Source organism: Molothrus aeneus, chromosome 1 (genome assembly GCF_037042795.1).
Source record: "Molothrus aeneus isolate 106 chromosome 1, BPBGC_Maene_1.0, whole genome shotgun sequence".
In the NCBI taxonomy this organism is placed as follows: Eukaryota; Metazoa; Chordata; class Aves; order Passeriformes; family Icteridae; genus Molothrus; species Molothrus aeneus.
In genome coordinates, this window is record NC_089646.1 from 2,430 (window position 1) to 23,676 (window position 21,247).

The 21,247-nt window shown below is 42.1% G+C and overlaps 1 protein-coding gene across 5 annotated transcripts in view; it reads right to left on the bottom strand.

The window, feature by feature from the left end:
* Positions 1 to 3,202: 3,202 nt before the first annotated feature.
* Positions 3,203 to 21,247, bottom strand: part of SMARCD3 (SWI/SNF related, matrix associated, actin dependent regulator of chromatin, subfamily d, member 3) — a 75,858-nt gene continuing 57,813 nt past the window's right edge. For all 5 annotated transcript variants that reach the window (XM_066549518.1, XM_066549527.1, XM_066549509.1 and 2 more), the window contains 8 exons: positions 19,589 to 19,684; positions 18,987 to 19,088; positions 17,308 to 17,469; positions 13,157 to 13,254; positions 8,379 to 8,514; positions 6,189 to 6,311; positions 4,847 to 4,948; positions 3,203 to 4,749 (listed from right to left, as the gene is read on the bottom strand). In XM_066549518.1, the coding sequence (XP_066405615.1) occupies positions 4,696 to 4,749; positions 4,847 to 4,948; positions 6,189 to 6,311; positions 8,379 to 8,514; positions 13,157 to 13,254; positions 17,308 to 17,469; positions 18,987 to 19,088; positions 19,589 to 19,684 (873 nt within the window). In that variant the 3' untranslated portion in view covers positions 3,203 to 4,695. The remainder of the gene's footprint in view (positions 4,750 to 4,846; positions 4,949 to 6,188; positions 6,312 to 8,378; positions 8,515 to 13,156; positions 13,255 to 17,307; positions 17,470 to 18,986; positions 19,089 to 19,588; positions 19,685 to 21,247) is intronic.

Consider the following 21,247-nt stretch of genomic DNA (forward strand, 5'->3'; position numbering starts at 1 on the left):
TAAAGAAGAAATATTCCCAGTAAGAGCCCTTGGGACCTTCTGGGCTGAATTTGGAAGGGGACATTCATTCCCTGTAGTGCAAATACACAACAACCTCCAACACAAAGAAAAGATGTCAAGGGAGGTCTGAAAGCACCAGTTTGACAAATCTCATTGTCATTCTTTTTATCAGTGACTTTTGCAATCAAACTCCAAAGCTGACAGCCACAACTGTCCCCTGAGCTCCATCCAGCCACTCTGGAACAAAACAATATTCCCTGCCAAACTGACAATGGACAGGGGGCAGGGGTCTCCTCTTCAGAAGCTCCTGGCCTGATCTACAATGTATTTCACATCGTAGAAGAAACTCCATTTGATTTTTAAAATTTAAGCAGAAGCTAGGGAGAAGTGCTATAGAGTGGTATCCACCTGTTTGCTACCACAGTGGCACATGGAGATGGTGGAGATGGTGACTCTGTAATTCCTACACCACCTCTCACCATCCAAGCTTTAGCTCTAGGCTGTCCAGGAGAGGAGCCAGATCTCTCCAATGGAAAGGATTTCTCACTTACTGAGTATGGAAATGGCTGAAGGTGGGATCTAGTGAAAAAAGGAATTCACAATGTTTGCAAGTGTGTGTGCATTCACAAGTGAAGAGAAATCCAAACACCAGAGATCATTAGCAGGAGCAGAAAGAAACCAAGGTACATTACAACACATAGGGTTAGTGCAGGAGATACAAAGAAACAAAGGACTTATTGTTAAAGGCTCTTCTAGGAATCACTCGGCATCATACAATGGATAGGGTGGCTACAGAGTAGAGGGAGTCTCTCTCTCCCTTCCCCCTATGCTTTATACACGTATTTGCTCACTCTCACAAACCCACTGTTGTACTTTTAAAATGGAGTTCCTCTCTTCAGTGAGCTGGGAAAAAATGTTTATAACACAGGATCTGGCAGAACAGACACAGCCTATTAAATAACAGAGCAGTTACAGAAAGGAGACTGCTTTCTTTAGGAAAAAGAGCCTTCCTTCCCTCCTTATCTCTTTGCATTGCCTTAAAAGGGTTCTCCACACGAAACCAGAGCAACAACCCCTAACACCTGATTAGCATTTTGTCAAAATTAGGAGCCCTAGGATATACAGCAATATCGATTTAAATACTAATACTTTCATCTGTTCTAAACAATGTGGTGTAAGAAACCTGCCAGCCATGACAATGTCTGCACCGCAGCTACCAACCCTGCCATGTGGAACAACTGAATCCCTGCTGGTAACAGGGAAAACGCCTTGACACTGTGTCTCAAAGTTATTTGCAAAGCATTTGGTTCTGTGCTTGCCCCCCGTTCCCAGGCAGCACACCACTGAGACTGTCTCTCCCACAGAGAGCTCTGCGTGTCTGCATGCACACACAGAACGCACACTCACGTGGGCTCTGCTATTTCCAGGAGTACTTTGCATGTTATCTTGTGCTGTGTCTTTCTGGTGCTTCAGTGCTACTCTGCTCCGTTTTTCATTTCCTTTCCCACTGTTGTATTCTTCTCTTTATTCCACAACTGAACATTTGCTTCCCCTTCAATCTCTAAGAAACATTTGATCTGATTCCTGCCTCATGGCCAACAACCCAGAAGACTAAAAAACCCTGTTTCTAACACTTCTGCTCCAAGATACGTTTCCCTCCTACTGGCACTCAGAATTCCATTGAACCCTTACCTAGTTTGATGCTATATTTTCTAACAATCTATATTATCACCTATACATGAACTACTTCTATGCACAGAATGTTTTTTTGCAGTGTGCATAGATTTGTATTGCACGGTGGCAACCGAAGATCCCAGTACGTGTTCTTGTCATCTTTGATACACACAAAAGGACAACCATCTTGAACTTAACATAAATTCCTCATTCACAGTCTGCCATAATTACCTGCCTCTGCAGTGCCACTGCCTTTCATTTTCAATGCTCCAGCAACACTTGCTCTAGTTGCTTCCAGTATTGCACCATTACTTATCTTCAAATAGTTTTTCTTTGTTTCACAAACAAGCGAGCTCTTAATTTCACCTATGGAACAAAGGACAAAATTTTTCTCTCTCTGATTCAGTAAATGATCTGAACAGTGCCTGAACACAGGAAAAAGGCATCAGAATCTCAAACCTCAGTTTGACCCAAGGAAAGATATGTGACAGCTAGTCCTAAGACTCAATGGTAGTAACCAGTTTTTTTTATAGACAGTGAAATATAGGAATTTAGATTCTGGACTGCAATCTCCAGGGCCATCTTCAGTGGCTGATTCATGCACACACTCATTTCAGTACAATGCTGTTGCTTGACAGAGCCTCAGCTTTCAGTGATGCAGTTGTGAACATTGGCACCAACACCACATGAGTTTTGTTAATTTACTCTGAAAGAGACTTGAAACCAGATCCATCCAATTAACTCTACAGAGGCTCTAAACCCAGGCTGGACTCCAGTGTGCTGTCAGCTGTGGCAAATGGCTGGTATTGCTCTCAAGTATCTTCCACTTCAGCGGGAAGGCTCTCAGACCCCAGAACTCCCTGGCAGACATTCTGCAGGCATCTATCTCAGTCCTTCTCACATCCTTGCGTATTTTCCTCTGCATTCCTTATTCCTGCAGACTGAGCACACCCCTGACTGTACCTGCTCTGTTTGCCACACACAGACAGGAGTTTTGGACACTGAGCAGCATGCACACCAGGGACACAGCAGCATAACAAACATGGAAGCACAGCAGCAGGTGATCCCCACTGTTTTCTCCTCGTAATGCTTGCTTGCAGTCCAATTAGTGGAGTCCTAAATTAAGTAACGTTTCAAGTCCATCACTGTGGCAGCCTCACAGTCCCTCAGTAGAACCAGTTTAAGACTGCAGGATTTCACACTTCACTGTGAAAAGAGGCATTAGCACAAAAGGGAAAAATGCCAAATCAAGCCATTCCCAGCAAAAGGCCTCAGACAATGAGGTACTTTTTCTCACACCAACAGGTTTTGTGGGAGAGTACTGCATCACATAAATTCAATCAAAAGTAAATTTTCCAAGACATCTCTGAACACAATGGATGGACTAAAAGCTATGGCACTATTAATGTGAAAACAAAGATATTAAATAAAGGGGTAAAGAGAAGACTATGTCTTCTGTGACTCAAGAGAAGAAACTTTTAAGTTAAACTAAGGGAGAAACTGGCAAAGACAGCAGAAAACACAACACTGGAGAAAAAATGCATTTATTCAGAAGAGCTGCCTTCCTTCCACATCACATGTGAATTTGATTCTCTTTCCAAGGAAGTGTAAGAATGGAGGTGAAAAGGAGTAACCTAGAAGAGGATTTTGAGTGCCACATCATCAAATGGACAGTTATACTTTGACAGCTGCTTTTTGGACTAGAAATTATATTGGGCCTTTATTACAGCTCATCTGTGCACTACAAAAAATGAGGAGGGGAAGGATTTAAGGAAGATGTCCCTGCTTCCAAGTAATTGTTCTATAAATTCCCATTATCTGAATTTGTCATACATTTACAAAGAAGATGATTTCCAAGGGATATGTTCTCTGTGCTATTTAAGGCTGATATGCTTTATAACTCAACAGCATCCAAAATAACCAGCACGTATCATGTATGGGAGAGCTAAATAATTCATAGTAAGAGGCAGTTCACCTATGACCAAAATGTGAGACCAATCTAGGAACTCTCTTAACATCTTGTAGTAAAGAAAAAACTACCATGTGACATTAAGTTAAGCTTCTTGGATTCTACACCAAGAATTAGGAAGTTATTTTCAGTGATGAACCCTACAGGCACACAGAGACACATTTAAATAATCTGGTATTTTACATATATACTTATTGTTAATATCTGCTGTGTTAAAGGTAGGCATCAGCAAAGCACCATTACATTATTTTAGTTTTCTCAGAATGCCTCATTTGTTGCTAATCCCACTGATGTTAAGGATGCATAAGCAGCTCTTATCCCAGGAAGTATTCTCTTTCTCTCAGTGCAGTGTACAGATTGTACCCATCTAGTGAGATGTGACTCAATCTACCTTTCACTGCCGGGACAGGGGGAAGAGAAATTATTTGCACCTGCAGAAGAGATGGCCTGACTAGATGTCTTTCTTCCAGATGGGCTCTGCACTCCAGGATGCAAATGCTCCTAGTTTGTTCTTTCAGATGCTGAGATAGCTTCTTGCACTGGTCCAGCTGAAATAAAAACTCTCTTCAGGAATATAAAGCATCCCCAGCTCTAAGAAAGAAAATGTCTAATCCCAGATAAGTTACTGTTTGAGACTCTTGGGTACCATAGGGTAAGAACTGCATTTATTTCTCTAAATCTGTAGTCTCCTAGAACACCTATCTCAACCTCCACCATCGGTGCCACCCATGATTCTAAGCATAGCCCATAAGGATTTGCTGTGTAGAGTTTAACTTTCCACTAAAACTGAACAATGTGCGTTGATGAGTGAACCTTTAGTCCTCTTTCACACTGACACTTGTATGGTGCTGCCTCTGGCTTGGAATGGTTTGAGACACCTGTCCTGGGCAAGATTTCCAAGGGTCACTCTAAAGCTGGTGTTCTGACTGGTGTGTTGACGGCACGTTCTCATCCAGTCAGGAAGCAGGTCCATGTGTAACAGTGAGCTAAGTAACACTGAGCAGTCCACTGGTTTGGTGGTCATGATGCCAATGGAATCTTGTGAGCAGTACTTATGTGTTACGCACTCCCAAAGATTGCTCCAATTCCTGTCGGCGCTGCTGGATCTGCAAGAAAAAGACACACTGTACAGTTTAGCAGATTAAATTGCTCAGTGGCAAGAGATGCATTTGTAAGTCAGCAGTGTGGATATTTCTTTGATACCTTGCAGTAGAAATATCTGCTCACAGCTTCTTGAGACCAGGGCTCGTGATAAAATTCAGCTCTGCGCTCTTCCTCCGGGTTTCCAACCACATCAGTCATCACCTGTGACAAAAATAAAACCATTTTTCACCACAGCTCTTCCACCACATAGAGAAACTTTCAGATTTACCCAGAGTGAAAATTTATCTACATGACACATAAAAATGGTCAGAACTGTTCTCAAAGCCCAAAGCAAGTGGACAATGTATGCTTACTGCCAAAACAGGGTCATAGAACGATCAAATGGTTTGTGTTAGAAGGGACCTTTAGCTCATCTCATTCCAGCCCCCTGCTATGGGCAGGGACACCTTCCACTAGGAACAGGTGCTCCAAGCCCTGTCCAATCTGCCTCCAGGGATAGGGCAGCAGAGGGTTGGAACCATTCTACAAAAAATAGAATTTCATGACTTTGTCTCCAGCATCACAGAATCACAGGTAAATATAGTTATTGGTATATTTTGCAAAGCAATGTTGTGGAATCACAACTCTGATGCCAGCAGGGCAGAACCTTAACAGAAAAGGCTCTTATGGGAGTAGTTCTCAGTCAGGGCAAACTGAACAACTATTCCATGTATCTAGGTAGAGAAGCTCCACAACACCTCTGTTTTTAAGTCCCTCAAGTAGAGGTCAGCTTTATTTACACATGCTATCAGATTCCTGTCCCCTTTGAATACAATATAAATAGTAATAACCATAATCTTTAGAGTAGATTTTGGGAAGACTATTCAGGTAACAATAGGCATATATATAAGAAAGACACAATGATTTTATTAAAATAATTTCATGGATTCAATAATACAATCGATTTTGAGGCATGTCAGTTAAAGACAAAAATGTGACACTGTGAGGAACAAATTATTAATTTTTGCTGGCAAACAACTGAACTTCTTTACATTTTGATTTCTTGTATATCTCAAAGATAAGCTCAAGGACAGCTGATAAGATTAAATTATGAACCAACACCCAAATTGTGTTCTTATACTCTACGATGCTCCTGCTGAGTTTTACATAGCTTTGAATTTACAGAATACAAAGCCCTGTATTTCAAACTTACTGTCTGGCCACAAATTGACCTACCACTCCCATGAAACACCACTGTTCCACTGGAACTGGAATACAACCTCAACTATCTTTCCTCCCACCTGAACTATCTTTCCTATCTACTCTGGGATTCCAGCACTCCACTCATTGTCTGTCTTCCACCAATCACCCATCCTAGATGTTTGGCTATACACTCTATACATTTAGATAAAATTCTTCCATTCTGGTTCCACTATTCATTCTTTTTCAAATCTTTTCTCACCTTAAGATCCCTGCTTTGGGACCGGAGAAGGTCTTGGATGTATCCTTTGGGATCCTTGGAGAAACTCAGCATAAAATCACGTTGTATTTTTAGCTGATTTATGGATTCAATTGTCTCATGAATCTGACAGAAAAAAAACCAAAGTGGATATTCTTTAATTTCTCCCATGCTCCAGTGACCATCAGGTCAGCTCTGTTACTGTCTTTGTACTCCTGGTAATGTAAAAAGGTGACAATTCTACGCCATAGACTTGTGCAGCCCTTCCTAGGGCTTTTTCAATTAAAAAAGCAGCAACTTAACTGCAATCCTGCCACTACATTTTAGTTTCACTTGTACTTCTGCAATACAAATAGGTACAGGATTGTCCTTCACTTCCTGCACTGAACCCCTGCATGGCATGCAGAACTAAGCCATGTCACTGCACAGCGAAATCATTTCCTGTGTAGAATCACTCTGCCTGCCAAGACTGGGATCTTTGAGGAAAGGTGTTACATAAATATGCAGTGAAGCAGTGCCCAGTGCAAGAAAGCAGTTATTCCCCTGGCTACCATCATGATCACATCTTCAATATCCTACTGTAATCCTTAAAACCTCTAGCCGTTTCGTGATCAAGTCCATGTCAAATAAATAGCCATGACTTCTAGATTTTTCTTAAGAGAAAGCCTGTAAAAGTCACAATGGCTGCAAAAAGAAGAGCGTGAACAATGAGAAATCACAAGTATGGAAGGTTTATAGAAAATTAATAATATCTTTAGAGATATTATGGCAGAAATATTAACTAGTGGGGAAGAATGAAGACTGAAGAAGAGTCAACGTCCTATAATGGATAATCATCAAGTTCGAATGGGAGGACATCTCATGAACCATTTGCACACAGACACACACAAAAGCAAACTTCCGCTGCCCTGTTCCTCTAACATTCCAGTTTGAAATAGTAAACTTATCTCGTTTAGTTTCATGCATTCATCTCTTTTGCCAAAAGAGCTAAGGTGACCAAGCACATGGGAGAAAATAATCATCCCCTGATCTGGTTATGCCGTCAAGGCCACTAGTGTAGCTACTACATGGTATGTTAAGAGAAGAGAGCTGCTGTTAACTTAAAATCATTCCTTCTTTGGGAAAAAGCTGCAGTTGTGCGGAGTGAACTCCACTGGCACGTGCCAGTGAATTCCCAGGAGGAGACTCCACGGCAGCACAGCAATGCTGCACACAGAGGGACACAGCCCATGCCCATTCACCCAGCAGTGACTTCAGGAACTTCACTGATCACTGCTTGCCCTGTGCTGTCACAAATACTCAAAAAAGAGGTGACACAGCCAGAGGAAAAGGTGAGCGGGACTGGAAACAGAATAACCCTGTGTATGCTGCTTGCAAGCTTATACAGGCTGGGAAGCAACTGACTGAGCAGCTGCAAGGACCATCCTCAAGAACCATGACAGCAAAGACACTGCAAGAGTTACCAGAATCCATGGCATTGCTGATGCCCAGACTCCCTTTCAAACTGCATGAGGACCAGAGCTTAACACATTTGTTTGCATTTGCAGCAAACAAAGAGAACCTGGGCCTTGCTCTGAGAAGGTATTTTAGTTTATCCCTTACCCACCCAAATGAGCCATTGACAAATGCCAGCACTGGCTGACAGCTCCATGGACATGAATCCCTAAAACAGTCTGCAAAACCCACCACTGCCTTAAGACTGATATTATTACTTGAAGCGCACATGATCCTCTTCCCCTAACACTTAGAACTGTCAAAGTGGTCCAAGTGATTTTCCTGCCATGCATATTCCATATTTCCACCTAATGCAAAAAGCCATTCTGCACTTATAAACTCACACCGGAGTATGAGATTCTCCTAGCTTTGCCTTAGCAATTTAATAAGATATCATGACCTCTCAATAAAAAGTTAATCATACAGTTCAGGTGGTTCTCAAGCATCAGGGCACTTGGTATGCTATCTGTGAAACTCTATCATCTCCACAACCATGTTAGGCCTTGGATCAAATCCTAAGCGGGAATGCCATTCACCCTGATGTACTCCCACTGCATTTGGCTTATTCATCCCTTGAAAGCACATGCCCTTAACAAGTTCCCATCTCACAACACTGCTGTTTGACACCTGACACCAAACACATGTGAAGCTACACAAGGAGTACATGTACCATGGGATACTTTACTCTTGAGCTAATACCTTGTTATCCAATGCTGTTATCTCCTGTTGGTTAGCTGTTGAGAGAAGAAAACTACTCATCTGGCCCTTTAATGGGTCTTCAACTTCTACATCTATGTCATAACACGCCGTCTTCTTCTGATCGTTGGGGTCAACACTATGGAGAGTATAACACAAGATCATGAGAACTGCCATAAAGAATCAGAATTAATTTCCAGCCAGCCCAGAATTCACTCTTCAATAAAGCCTGTTGCAGATGCTGTGAAAAAAGTGTAAGAACAAGGTATCTTTATATATTTTCCTATTCTAGTATATTCTCTCATCTTTTGTCACTTAGATTTCAAAGACTTTTGAGCTGGAACTTTTGCCCAGACCATCAAAAATTTAATTTCTAACATCCTCCTGAGATCTGTTACACTAAATATCAGTATCCTTCTTTGGCTTGTCCTGTCCTAAATTTATCTTTAGTTTGCCAACTTTTTGACTTAACATTTACTTTATTGTTAGACTAAAGTTTTTTAACAAGAAAACAGTCTTCAGCGCAGTAGTTGGTAAATCAGACTTCAGTCACTGTCACTTGCAATATAAAGATGCTGGCTTCTCAACCCCACCTGTCAAAAGTGTGGGTTGTGTGCATCTGCAGTAGGTAGCAAAACAAAATTGCTCAGGATCTAATGGAGCTTGACAGACTTGGGGGAGTAGAAAAACTTGCAGGGATGGAATTGCATGAGGAGCGTTGCAAGCAGGTAGAGGAAAGTGATCCCTCTCTATTCCCAAGACCGACGAGGACACACCTCTGGTACTGTGCTCAGTGCTGGGCTCCCCAGTGCAAGAGATATGGGGAGCTACTGGAGAGAATTTTGCAAAGGTCCACGAGGATGATTAAGGCATTAAAGCACCTGACAGCTGAGGAAAGGCTGAGAGATCTGGGACTATTCAGCCTAGAAAACAGAAGGCTGGTGGGGAGGGAACTTACCAAAACTTGAAGGGAGAGTTTAAAGAAGACAGAGCCAGGATCTTTTCAGTGGTACCCAGGGACAGGACAAGAGGCAGTTGGTGCAAACTGAGCACCAGGAAACACGTTTCTACTGTAAGGGTGACCAAGCAATAGCACAAGTTGCAGTAAGACCCTCAAACCCCATCTGCCTTTCCCCCAGCCCAGAGTCTCCCATGTTGGAGACACTCCAAAGCCATCTGGATATGGCTGTGGCCAACCTGCTACAGGTGGCTGTGCTTGAGCAGGGCAGGGCATTTGACCAGATGATTTCCAGAAGTCCCTTCCAACCGCAAACATTCTGAGAATCTGCGATGCTGTGGTTGCCAGCAAGAAGATGAGCAGCAGAAGGAGAGCTAAAGAAAAGCCCAGGTGCGGGTCTGGTTCTGCTGCTCACGTCCAAAGCCACAGAGAAGGCTCCACGCTGCCTTTGGCTCCATTGCTCCTGGCTGAGTGCTGTCCTCAGGCTCCCAGAGTGCCGAGCCCAGGCCAGGCAGGGCAGCAGGGCTGGGCAGAGGGACCCTGACAGGCTGCACAGACAGGACGGCACCTCAGCACAGGTGAAGGTGGGCACAGGAAAAGCTCTGCTCCTGGCATGGAGTCACACCCACCGGGCAGGGGGACAGGTGGGCATCGCTGGGGTACAAAACAGACTGGCAGGAGAGGAGCTGGGGGCCCTGAGGGACAGACAACAAGGGCAGAAGGACTCTGAGGGGTAAGGCAGCCATAGCAAAGGTCAGCTGCAAAAGGGGCTGCATTAGCACAGGTTTTGCCATCGAGCCCAGGAAAGAGGCTCTTCCTTCCTACTCCACGCTGGAGAAACTGGATCTGGACCGGTGGGCACAGGAGCACAAAGATGTGACATCTTGGAGCGAGGCCTGCAGAGGACGGTGGGGGCTGGAGCACAGACCTGCCAGGAGAGGCTGCAAGAGCTTCTCCAGCCTGGAGAAGAAAAGGGAAAAGGAGATTGCCTGGGAGAGTGCGATGGCCATGGGGACTGGTGAAGCACAGACAGGGCCAGCCTCCCCTTGGAGGTGCGTGAGATTAGGGTGAGAGGCAACAGAAACTCGCTGCAGCATGGGCAATTCACTCCCTATAAGGAATTGTTTCTAGAAAATCATGATGGTAGTCAAAAAGGGAGATGCCAGAGATAATCTGTTTGTACTAGAAGAATATTGGAGAGCTATGCTTTGCAGTCTGTTTGTGTTTTTCAATGTGTGGGGAAGATGTCTCGCTTCTTGGCAGAAATGGTCATCCCACAGAGGTTATTCTTTTTACCTCTGATTCCAGGTGTGTCAGCTGCAATTAGGAGTGCAACTCAAGAAAATCTCCACTTCTAGCTTGAGCTCAGGTAAGATTTGATTTCTACGAGAATCTCTACTTTATGTCCACTTCAACCCCATTGCATTGTTTCTTCTTTGTCTTCAAAAAGGAAGGTTGTTGGTGCCCAGAGAGTGATTCTACAATACTACTATAATTTCTAGAATGAGTTTAGAATACTTCGCATTTTTGTCCCTGTGCATATCCTCTAAAACTAGAATGAATAATTGTGATCTGCTTGATCTTACTGTAAAAGGCAGGCCTGAGGATTTATCTGAATTACAAGCACATACATTTATGATCACTAGTGATGAAAAATTCCCTGTAGTAGCGTGCTGGTTTTGGCTGGGATAGAGTTATTTTTCTCCATAGTAGCTGGTATGGGGCTGTTTTGTGAATTTGTGCTGGAAATGGTTGGTCACAGAGAGATATTTTCCAAAGATATTTATTGCTATCATTGCTTGCAGCCTGTTGAGACCTTTTCAGCTCCTCATACTTCCCCCGAGGGAAGAGGCTGGGGTGCACAAGGAGCTGGGACAGCTCACCCCAGCTGACCCAAGGGATATTCCAAACCATGTGGCACCACAGTGAGCAGTAAACTGGGGCAGGTGTTCACTGCTCAGGGTCTTGCTGGGCATCAGTCAGTTGGTGGTGAGCAATAGTTTTCATCTGTATCACTTGTAGTGTTGGATTTTGTTCATCACCATCATCATCATCATCATAATCATCATCACCATACTGTCTTTCTCTCCCTTTTACCTTTTCAATCCTTGCCCCTGCCCTGCTGGAGAGAGAACGGGTGGACGGATTAAGATTGGACTAAATCAGGACAGGCAGTTGGCATACTGTTTCAGTGGCTGATTACACTCACCCTAAAAAACTGAATGCAGAATGACAGGGCAGAGCATTTGTGAGACCCTGTTTTAAGCTTGGTTGGAGCAGGCCCTTAAGTACCCTGGACAGACTTTGAACCTGATTTGAGTTTGGATGGAGGAGCTCTCAATGACCATCAGTAATCTCTTCTACTGTAAATTATTCTGTGACTGTATGAGTCTAAAAATTACTTACTTTCTTTAAAGTCCAGATTTACTTTAGCTTAGCCCAACACTGTAAAGACTTCACTGTAAAAGTACTACCTGTTGCCAGGAAATGAGTTCTTCCTTTGTCCACACCATTATGTCAGCACCATTAAAGGTTGTGAGGTGCTGTGTGGTGGACACAGGGAATCAGAGAATACACTGAGAATACACAAAGCTGTAGCTTTGTGACACACACCTGTTCTTGAGCTGGTTACCTGACAAAAACCACTCCCTCCAGTCCCTTTTTGTCATCTCTCTGCCCCAGAAACATAATCATCAGTTCCTTGTCATTTTTCTCTAAGCAATGACTATCTATCTCTGAGGACCTCAGCTTTTTTGTGGTGCATCAGACAGGGCACTGAGTTGTGCCCAATGACAGTACACACACAGCTCTCAATCTGCATGGCCACCAAGCTGCTTTTTCATTACTCTGCTTGATACATTCAAATGAATCAAAAAGCAAACTTCATTTTCATAGCCTATGTAATATTTAACATATTATTCTTCTTACCACATATGTTACAAATTTAAAATAAAGAGCCCAATTTTAAGCAAATTCAGAAACATTTGCTTAAAAATATATTGTATATATTCTGTAGGAAATCAAATCAGTAATCTAAGTAATAATAACTTTTAAACATCCGGAATCAGAGTTTTGACCCTGACAAAGAAACTTGGAAAGGACTGAAATATCTGAATAGTAAAGTTGCAATCCCCAGAAGTTTCTTTATCCCCCTCCTCCATGTACACAGCTGTCACTTAAAAAGGCACATGCTGGAAGAGCCTGAGAGAGCTGAAAGTTGTGTTTCATCTGCTATGCCAGGAAGACATTTGTTCTGACAAGGAAACAAGAGAGCTCAGCATCTTGGTCACAATGACCTCCTCTGAATCCAGACATTCCGTGTTGTTAATCTCTGGAGATCTCTGACTCCTTGGCATTCTCAGGATAAGACTAACAGCCAAGGAGCTGACCCAATCCCAGCAAAGCATGCATGGACTGGCCCTGCATCTGAAATCATAATGCTGCTGTACATTTTACATAATACATCAGTGATTGGAATGATCGCCCATGATGGACAATACCTCATTTCAATTTCTTTTTGATCTCTTTTTGTGGGTTCAAACTTTCATTCCTCTCTCCTTAGGAAAAAGCCCAACCAATGGTATTCTAGTAAATATAAAAGCTGCTTTTCATACTCCTAGAAAATTGATGCTGTGCTCGTGAAAATAATTCAGAATTATACAAACTAGAATGACACATAGAATGAACACACAACGAAGCCCAAGGTGTTCATGCCAAAGTTAAAAAACCTGGATTTTGGTCCCTACAGCTACTGCAGCTCTTTCTGCACTTTATCTAGTGAGTGTTTTGCACAGGCCAGGGCTGAGCTGACCAACCAGCTTACCTGATGATGTGGTTTATCACTATCGGGTCTGGCGGCAGCAGTAGGTTAGTGAGTCTCTGGGGAATCTCAGAAAACTTTAACCGTGGACAGTCAAAGATCTGGAACACAATAAACAACAAATTTGGTTTGTCCAAAGGCTATCTTGCAGTTAAATGAGAAAGTAAGGAATCTGCAGCTCACAAGGAACTGAGGCAATTACAGAAGGTGGTTTTGAAAGCTGTAATTCAGGTTCCTTGCAGATTAAAGTTTTGGTCACTTCTGTCCCTCTACTTCCATCTGGGCTTCCAGACATACCTATCAGGCCATGACAATTTCAGGTGTCTCACTTTTGGTTTAGCTGCTAGCTGCTGGAGGGAAGAGGACCCTTCACTGGGACATGAGGATCAACTGTATCAGTGATGGCAGAGAAGCAAATACTCCCTCTCTTACTGAGGGTTTACAGCAGCATATTGTAAAGAAGATGACTGAATTTTTTTCAAGAGAAAAACACAGAGAAAAAACAACAGCAACAACAACAACAAAAAACAAACAGAGAAAACACAAAAACTGTTTGTCTTTTTTTCCCCCAGGGAATGTTTCCTGCAATATTTTGTGCTAAAGAAAAATACAAGAAAACATTTCTGGATTTTAAAACCATTTGAAATTTGTGAGTTTTTCGGAATTCCAGAAAAATAAAGTCAATGTGACATTATTTATTTTTAACCAAAGCCTGACCAGCTTCTTGGGAGGGACCCACCCCTTTCCAAACAATGGTTTATGGATACTTTCTCTTTCCTATGGTCCTGAAGCTAAATAGAATCATAGACCCATAGAATATCCTGGGTGGGAAGGGACTGACAAGGGTCATTGAGTTCAGCTCCTGGCTCTGCACAGGACAACCCCAGAAATCACACAATGAATTTCTGATGAATTCAGGGGGAAAAAAATCTGGAAAGGGGAAAAAAATCTGGAAAGGGTTAAAAGCTGTAGAGTTTGGAAATTTTATGTGAGCAATGGAAGTGCATTGGCACAAATATAGAAACAACACTCTTTACACCTGGAGTTTTCAGAAATATAATTATTACAGCCTTTGTTTCCTACTGTGATTTTTAATGCTCTGAACAAGCAGACTTTTCTCTAAAGATACTCCATTTAAACTGACTTTAAAAAACACATGTATAAAAACCTATATATTAACATTTGCCTTAAAATGTGCCCTTGTGTGGAGGCAATTTGTAAAAATGTTCAGGCCTATGCAAATGCCTCGTAGGGAAACTGTTTTCACCTGACAGTAGAGATACACTACTCATAGTATTGCATCTATAAACAGAAATATCCTTTGCAGCTCCAGAGACAAAGGATGCAGGCAGGGTTGGAAATAAAGGATTCTCAGGTTGCAGAACAGACATACAAAGTCAGATGCTCTGGCTCCTCAGTTAGGGTATCTTTTGAAATTCACAGTTTTCTCATGTGAATGGATTTGGCAGCAGAAATACCTAGGAGTCAGATCTCGGAACCATTTGCACAGTTCTATTGCTTTTGAAATACCTTTGAACCTTTTTTCTTGCTTTTGCTTGTAACACAGTGGATTTCAAATTGGCCTGCTAATGTAAACATTGTTTTTAAACAGAAAAGGATCGTCTTCATCAACTCTAAAAGTTGTGTTGGACTTGCCTGCATCCAGGAATTCAGCCAGCTAGTTTCTGAAGAACAAGGAAGCAACAAAACTTACTGAGTCCGCAGCTCACTCCTTATTTGAGTCCTGAATCCTGACATTTGGTAGAGATGACTGTGGAATTGCCACCCACAATACCTCCACAGCGAGCTCCGTGCCATCTGCTCTCATCCCTGGCTCAACACTCGTGTCAAGCTCCTAACACGGATGGTGCCCGAGTGACAAGAGCTTTAGGAAGGGAAAAGGGATCAAGGACACACATTAGTGAGAGGAGGATGGGAGACTGGAAACTAAGGGTGGGTGTAATTTTCCCAGAGCTTCTCCCATTCCTGCCTAACTGGAGTTAGTGGTCTAAACTAAGTCAGGCTCTGAAAGCCTCTCTGGCTACAGTGATCCTGGCGGGTCAGGAAACTCAGTGGTAATGGTTTAGTCTGTACTCTCTCGGGCCCTTAGACATAAGCACAGCACAGCAGTGTGGGATTCAGAGAAGCTGGATAGCCCCAGTATAGCAAGGGGAATGCCAGGGACTCTGGTGCATTGTGTACTGCTCCCCTGAATGATACACACACTTCCAGCCCAGACAATGCTTTTCTTTCCAGGAGTTATGTGGCTAAAACTACAGAATCTACAGAAATATTAGCAGACTGGAAGGCATTACTAAGCCAATTCCTTTGCCCTCCATCTCTCAACCTGAGAGTATTAGAGTGAAAAACAAAAAAAAAACCTCATCATGAAATATTTCATTTATTGTAAGGGCATTCAGATTCCTAAGTAGCAGTGTCAGTTTTGAAAGCAAGATCACCTAAATTAGGACAATTTTGCCAGAGACCTAGGAAATGGGAAACATTCAAAACAATCCCATTTATAATATAAATCAGTGCAAGCACTGAATTCTTGTGAAACTATTCCAGATTATCCAGCTCTTGCAGGGTGTGAGATTCAGTCTTCTAGAAAAGCAATCAGCTACTTCCCAACTCTCTCATTTAACTCATCTTCTGAGGATGAGAAGACAATTGTCAGGTGTCATAGCATTCCTGCAGAGTTTTAAGACAAAGGAGACCTAAGAGCAAATCAGTCTCTTATGAGATGCATGAGGAGAAGATAGCTTCAACAACTTCTTATTCTAACAAAGTTCTTAAACTGAAAGTTAAAATAAATAAAATTGATAAGGCTCTTCTGCTTACTAAAAATAAAATATGTACATCTGTACAGGGTCCCACAAAGGATCTGCTGCAAATCTACCATACTATCCTGCCCTTGGTAGTGGCCAAAAGTGGATACTAAAGGAAAAAATGTAATAACCATAAATGTAATAACAGGAGAAACATATACTCGTTCTTCCCCCCAAAAAAACTCTCCCAACTTCCACAGCTTTGCACTTAAACAGCCCAAGATTTTTCATCCATTGCTTTGCCACTTTTGGAACCTATACACACTTTTAGTATTTGCAATGTTCTCTTGCAAGGAGTTTTGAAGTTTAAATATGCTTGAGTCCTTTTGTTTGTTTTCAATTTGCTACCTGCCAGTTTTAGTTGATGGACTGTAATTATTGACCAAAATATAAAAAACTACTCCTTTTTCACCTTTTTCTTTCTGCTCATGATTTTTCAAATATTTTTCACCTTCCCCTTCCCATTTCCTCTTTGGGCTGGCAGAAACAAAACTCAGTCTAAATTGGCTATAGATAAATAAAGAATAGAAATCAAATAATCTAATAAAGAGAACAAACAGAATTGTCATTTTGCCAAAAAATTCTTATGTGGTTTTAACATGGAGTTTTCACTATTTTTGAAAAAGACTGCATGCTGTAATCCTCAAAAAAACAAAACCCAAACAAACATGAGAGTGACTATATAATCATGATCACTTTGGTTCTATAGTCCTAAACACACCCATGAATCTCACAATTATTTTGTTGCATTTTGTAGTTTCAAATGTGCAGAGGTATCTTTAAATTTATTTCTTCAAGCATTGGCTACTTTGAACTATTGTAGGGCAAATTAATAACAGAAAATAAAAAATTAAAAACAAAACTAGGACACAAGTTTCATCACAACATTTACTTTGATTGGTTGCTAAAACATTATTCATTCATTGTAAATGCCAGTATTTTCCTTACACAGAAGTATATCACAAACCCTACTTTCAATTACTTTCAGAGTAAGTCATGTGAGCCTAAAAAACAAAGCCAGGTAAGACAGTGAGAGCTCAGTTAACATTACCTTTCAAAAAAACCCCATAATCATATTTACAGAAAGAGTGGAGATGCTTTTATGTGGCCTTCTTGGTTTTGACAACACTGGCACGTGGAGAGGGTGTTATTGGTATTAGTTGTAGTGGCTGCTGAAAGGCATTCAGTGCTGAGGATACCCCAAATCATCAAGGGAAAACAAAAATCATTTTCATTCATCCCAAAAATCATTTTCATTCATCCCAAATTTGTGGCTGGATGTTAGAGTTTGCTTCTAAAGAGCTACTGAGTCCGAACAAGAGTTACCTGCTGGAAGTACTTGTCGCAGTTAATGTATTCCTTGTCGTGGGAGTCCTGCAGCTTGTTTGTTTTGATGTACTGCCAGAGAGCCTGGATGATGGCCGAGCGCGTCTGCGTGTGGATGCCCAGCAGGCGGGCCAGCCGCGGGTCCAGCTTGAACTGGGGGGGCTGCAGCAGAGAGCCAACGAGGCGGCAGCACAGAGGAAAGCACACAGATACACAAGGAGGAAGGTTCAGTTTTAATTCTCGGGGGACTCTGTTCCTTGGGAGAAGTATCCCATTCAGTGGCTGAGATTGCAAAAATACAAGTTTGTATTTTTGTGTCTCACCATTGGTGCTTAGGGAGAAGGACCTTGTACGTGTGCCGCGCACACAGACTACCTGTAGCACATGCTTCAAATAATAAAAACTTGCACAAAGACTCAGGAAGAATTTTCCCTTTCAACACTGATGCAAAATTTGACTTCTGAGAATGAGAGAAGAAAAAGAACAGCCCTTCCTCTGAGCTACTGGAATTTAACCACAGAGGGAGAGAAGGAAGGCAGGATGATGCCTCCACAGCTGCTAGTAACTGCTGTCTCATGCCAACACACTGTCTTGGAACTCTGATCAGGCATGAACCGTTCTGGTGCATACCAAAAAAATTTACCCAACTACAACCAGTCAATAGATTTTATTTCTTTTCCTGATCTCAGTGATATAATTCAACTTCCCTGTTCTCCACCTCTTGTAACATAAACTCCTTGGATAATCTGGAATTGGATTCTTCTTCAAGTGTGTACTCATACTCAGGTTTAGTATTCATCACATCAATAAGCAAGGATTACTCTGATGGGTGGCAGGTCACCCAAAGCTAGCTTTATAACAAATCCGGATCTAAGAACAAAAAAACATCTATTTTAAAGTATAAATTTATAATAATGGTGAGCATAAAAAACATCATTATATTGTCTTAATAGCAAAAATCCTCGCTGCCTATATCAGTATTTCAGTTAGCCCATATGCTCCCTAAAATTAATACAATTTTCTCTCTGCTAACATAAAATGGAGTGCCTATATCCCAAATAGATGTTATTTGCCTGGAGGTAAAAGAAGGTGGCAGAGAACAAGTTCACCATCAAAATGCACCTGAGGCTGAGCTGTCATGGAAAAGGGGGATCCCATCTACTCGCAGCAGAGCAAGTTTAACATTAACAGTTCCCTTAAACAGCAATGTTTCTTCCAGAGATGGTTTCAGTCAGATTAGTGAGCTCCACAAGTGCAGTATCCATCGTTTGTGCCAAGGTAAGGCTGCCAACAGCCACACAGCCAGCTCAGGTATCACTAGCAACAGCTTCTCCTCTGTATTTCTTTAAAGAACCACATGCATAACTTGCGTGCAACCTCTCTGACTACTCTCTAAGAAGCCAGAGGAGGAAATGCATGTTTTTCCTGCAGCTGGGCAATAACAATACTAATTATCATAATGCCAAGACCAAAATTTTGCTTGACTATATTAGAAACTCACTTGATTTGTCCCCTTTAAATTTTAAATAATCCTTCTGTTTGGTATCATTCTAACTTCAATGGACCATGTGACACTGCAATACAAGTATACTGGGTTTAGAGCTGTGTGACAAGATGAATTTGGTCAGTTGCACTAGGTCCCAGTGGCTGTATGTTCCAGGCTAAAGCAGTGCACTGACCTGGTAGTCTAACATGAGGAGCAATGTGCATCGCACGCTGACATCCCCAGGCCTCTTCACCTGGAAGCCATCCGTCTCCTGGGTCGTGGGAGTTCTGTGCCACTAACAAAGGGAAAAATAAAATTGTTGGTCTTTTTTTCACTGATGTCCATGAAGGTGCATCTTGCACAGCATACCATACCAGAATCAGACAAGTGCAAGCTTTCTGAAGATCTGGCAATCTAAAAAAGATCTTGTTAACTAAAAAAGTTAACAACAAAACCAAAGTGCAACACCCCCCCAGCTCTACCCCCAGTCATTTCAATTCAGCTTTAGTGCAGAAGCTGCTCTGCTGTTAACATACTTTACTTGTTAGCAGAAATGTGCACAATATTTTCATCTTTTCATACATTCTGTTCTAAGATGTGCACTGCAGCGCTACATCACCTATGTTTTTAGAGTAGATTCCTCTAGCAAACATTCTTAAGAATAATGGAATTTTGAAAACTCTGAAAATACTGTGAATGAGATAATGAATGCAAAGTCCCTTAAACAAGGGAAGTAACAGGTGCCAATGTGTGCCAGTAACTAGTTTGTACACAAAGGGGGCACAGCTTTCTCACCTCCACAAGATGATTGTCAGGTCCATACAGATCTTTGTCCAGTTCAATAACCAAACTCTTAAAAAAAGATGAAAACTTCCGTTTCTGTTTGCTGAGCTGTACAAGCAGAAGAACCAGACATGTATAAGGCTGCATTTATTAGCTTTGCCCTAGACTTCTCAGTCTGTCTTGAACATTAAATCCCATGTAAACCACAAGTGTGATCAATCTAATTGAGTTCTCCCTCTGACAAAAACAGGGTAAGATGAAAAAATCTCAACAGTAGTGGAACAGTGTACATTTTAGGGAAGATCTCCTTGACTCTTAATGTTATTGAAAAGCACTGGCTTGTAAACATGGCACCCATGAGAAAGGTCCAGAAAATGGCCATGAAAATTATCTCAGGACTGGAGCACCTCTCCTCTGAGGACAGGCTGAGAGAGCTGGGGTTGTTCAGCCCAGAGAAACACAGGTTGCAGGGAGTATTTAAAGGGGGCTTGTAAGAAACATCAAAGGCAACTTTTTACCATGATCTGTAATTACAGGGTTGGACTGGTCTTAAGAAGGGCATTTTTTACTCAGAGGGTGGTGAGGCACAGGTTGCCCACAGAAGCTGTGGCTGCCCTATCCCTGAAAGGGCTCCAGGCCAGGCTGGAAGGGGCTTTGAGCAACACAGACCAGTGGAAGGGGTCCCTGTCCAGGGCAGTGGGATGGAATGAGATGGTCCTGAAGATCCCTTCCAACCCAAACCCTTCTATGATCCTAAGTCGTCTGTATCCCTTTCTTTTTAACAGCCTGGGGTTTTTTTGATGAATGCTAATTTCTTGGTCTGATTTATCAGATTACAGTAAATTTTGCAGACTGTCATACACTAAGCAAAACTATTTCCTTTTAAGATTTTTATTTTCATTTAATTATCTGTATTTGTTGCTTAGTGCACAGCTCATATTGTCTATATGAAAAATCAGAAGGTCTGTGATTATCTGACTCTCCACAGAATACAGGCCACAGGATTCCAATTTATTTCTTTGTATTTAATGCAGATAATATTTTATTTAAAAATGCTGGTACTTGAAAAGCTATGTTCTTCCAATAAAGAATCTCTTTCTTTATTGAAATTTATGCTCTAATTTCTAAACTGAATCTGTCTAACTTCAATTCCCAGATGCTGCACTTTGTCACCACCTCCTCCTCCAGCAAGACTCTGATTCATGCACAGTTAGCTGCAGACAGACTGAAAGCCTTACCCTCTCCATGCATGCATGTTCTCAGTCTGTTTAGCCTATACATGCTTGCCTGTGAAGTCATTTCAAATGGATGGACGCCTTTATTAGGAAAGTCCAGCCTTCCCCAAGGACAGCTAAATCCACCACTGAGGTTTCTGAGGACTTCGTAATGGTAAAATGTTTCTTTCACCCTTGCTCTAGCCAATCATACATTGTGTTGTACCCCCTAAGAATATGAAGCACTGCCTTCTCCTTGTTACCCTGTTCTTCACAAGATGCAATGTCCACTGCAGGCCAGAATTGCCACTTACCTGCTGTAACCTGAACCCCGTCATCTCTTTAAAGGGACCAGTCTCAGCCCTCTTCTCTCCACAACCTCCTACCTATCCTGTCCTTATGTCTGCCTCATTTTCAGCTGCACTCTCCAACATTCCCATTAGGGCCTTATCCCTCA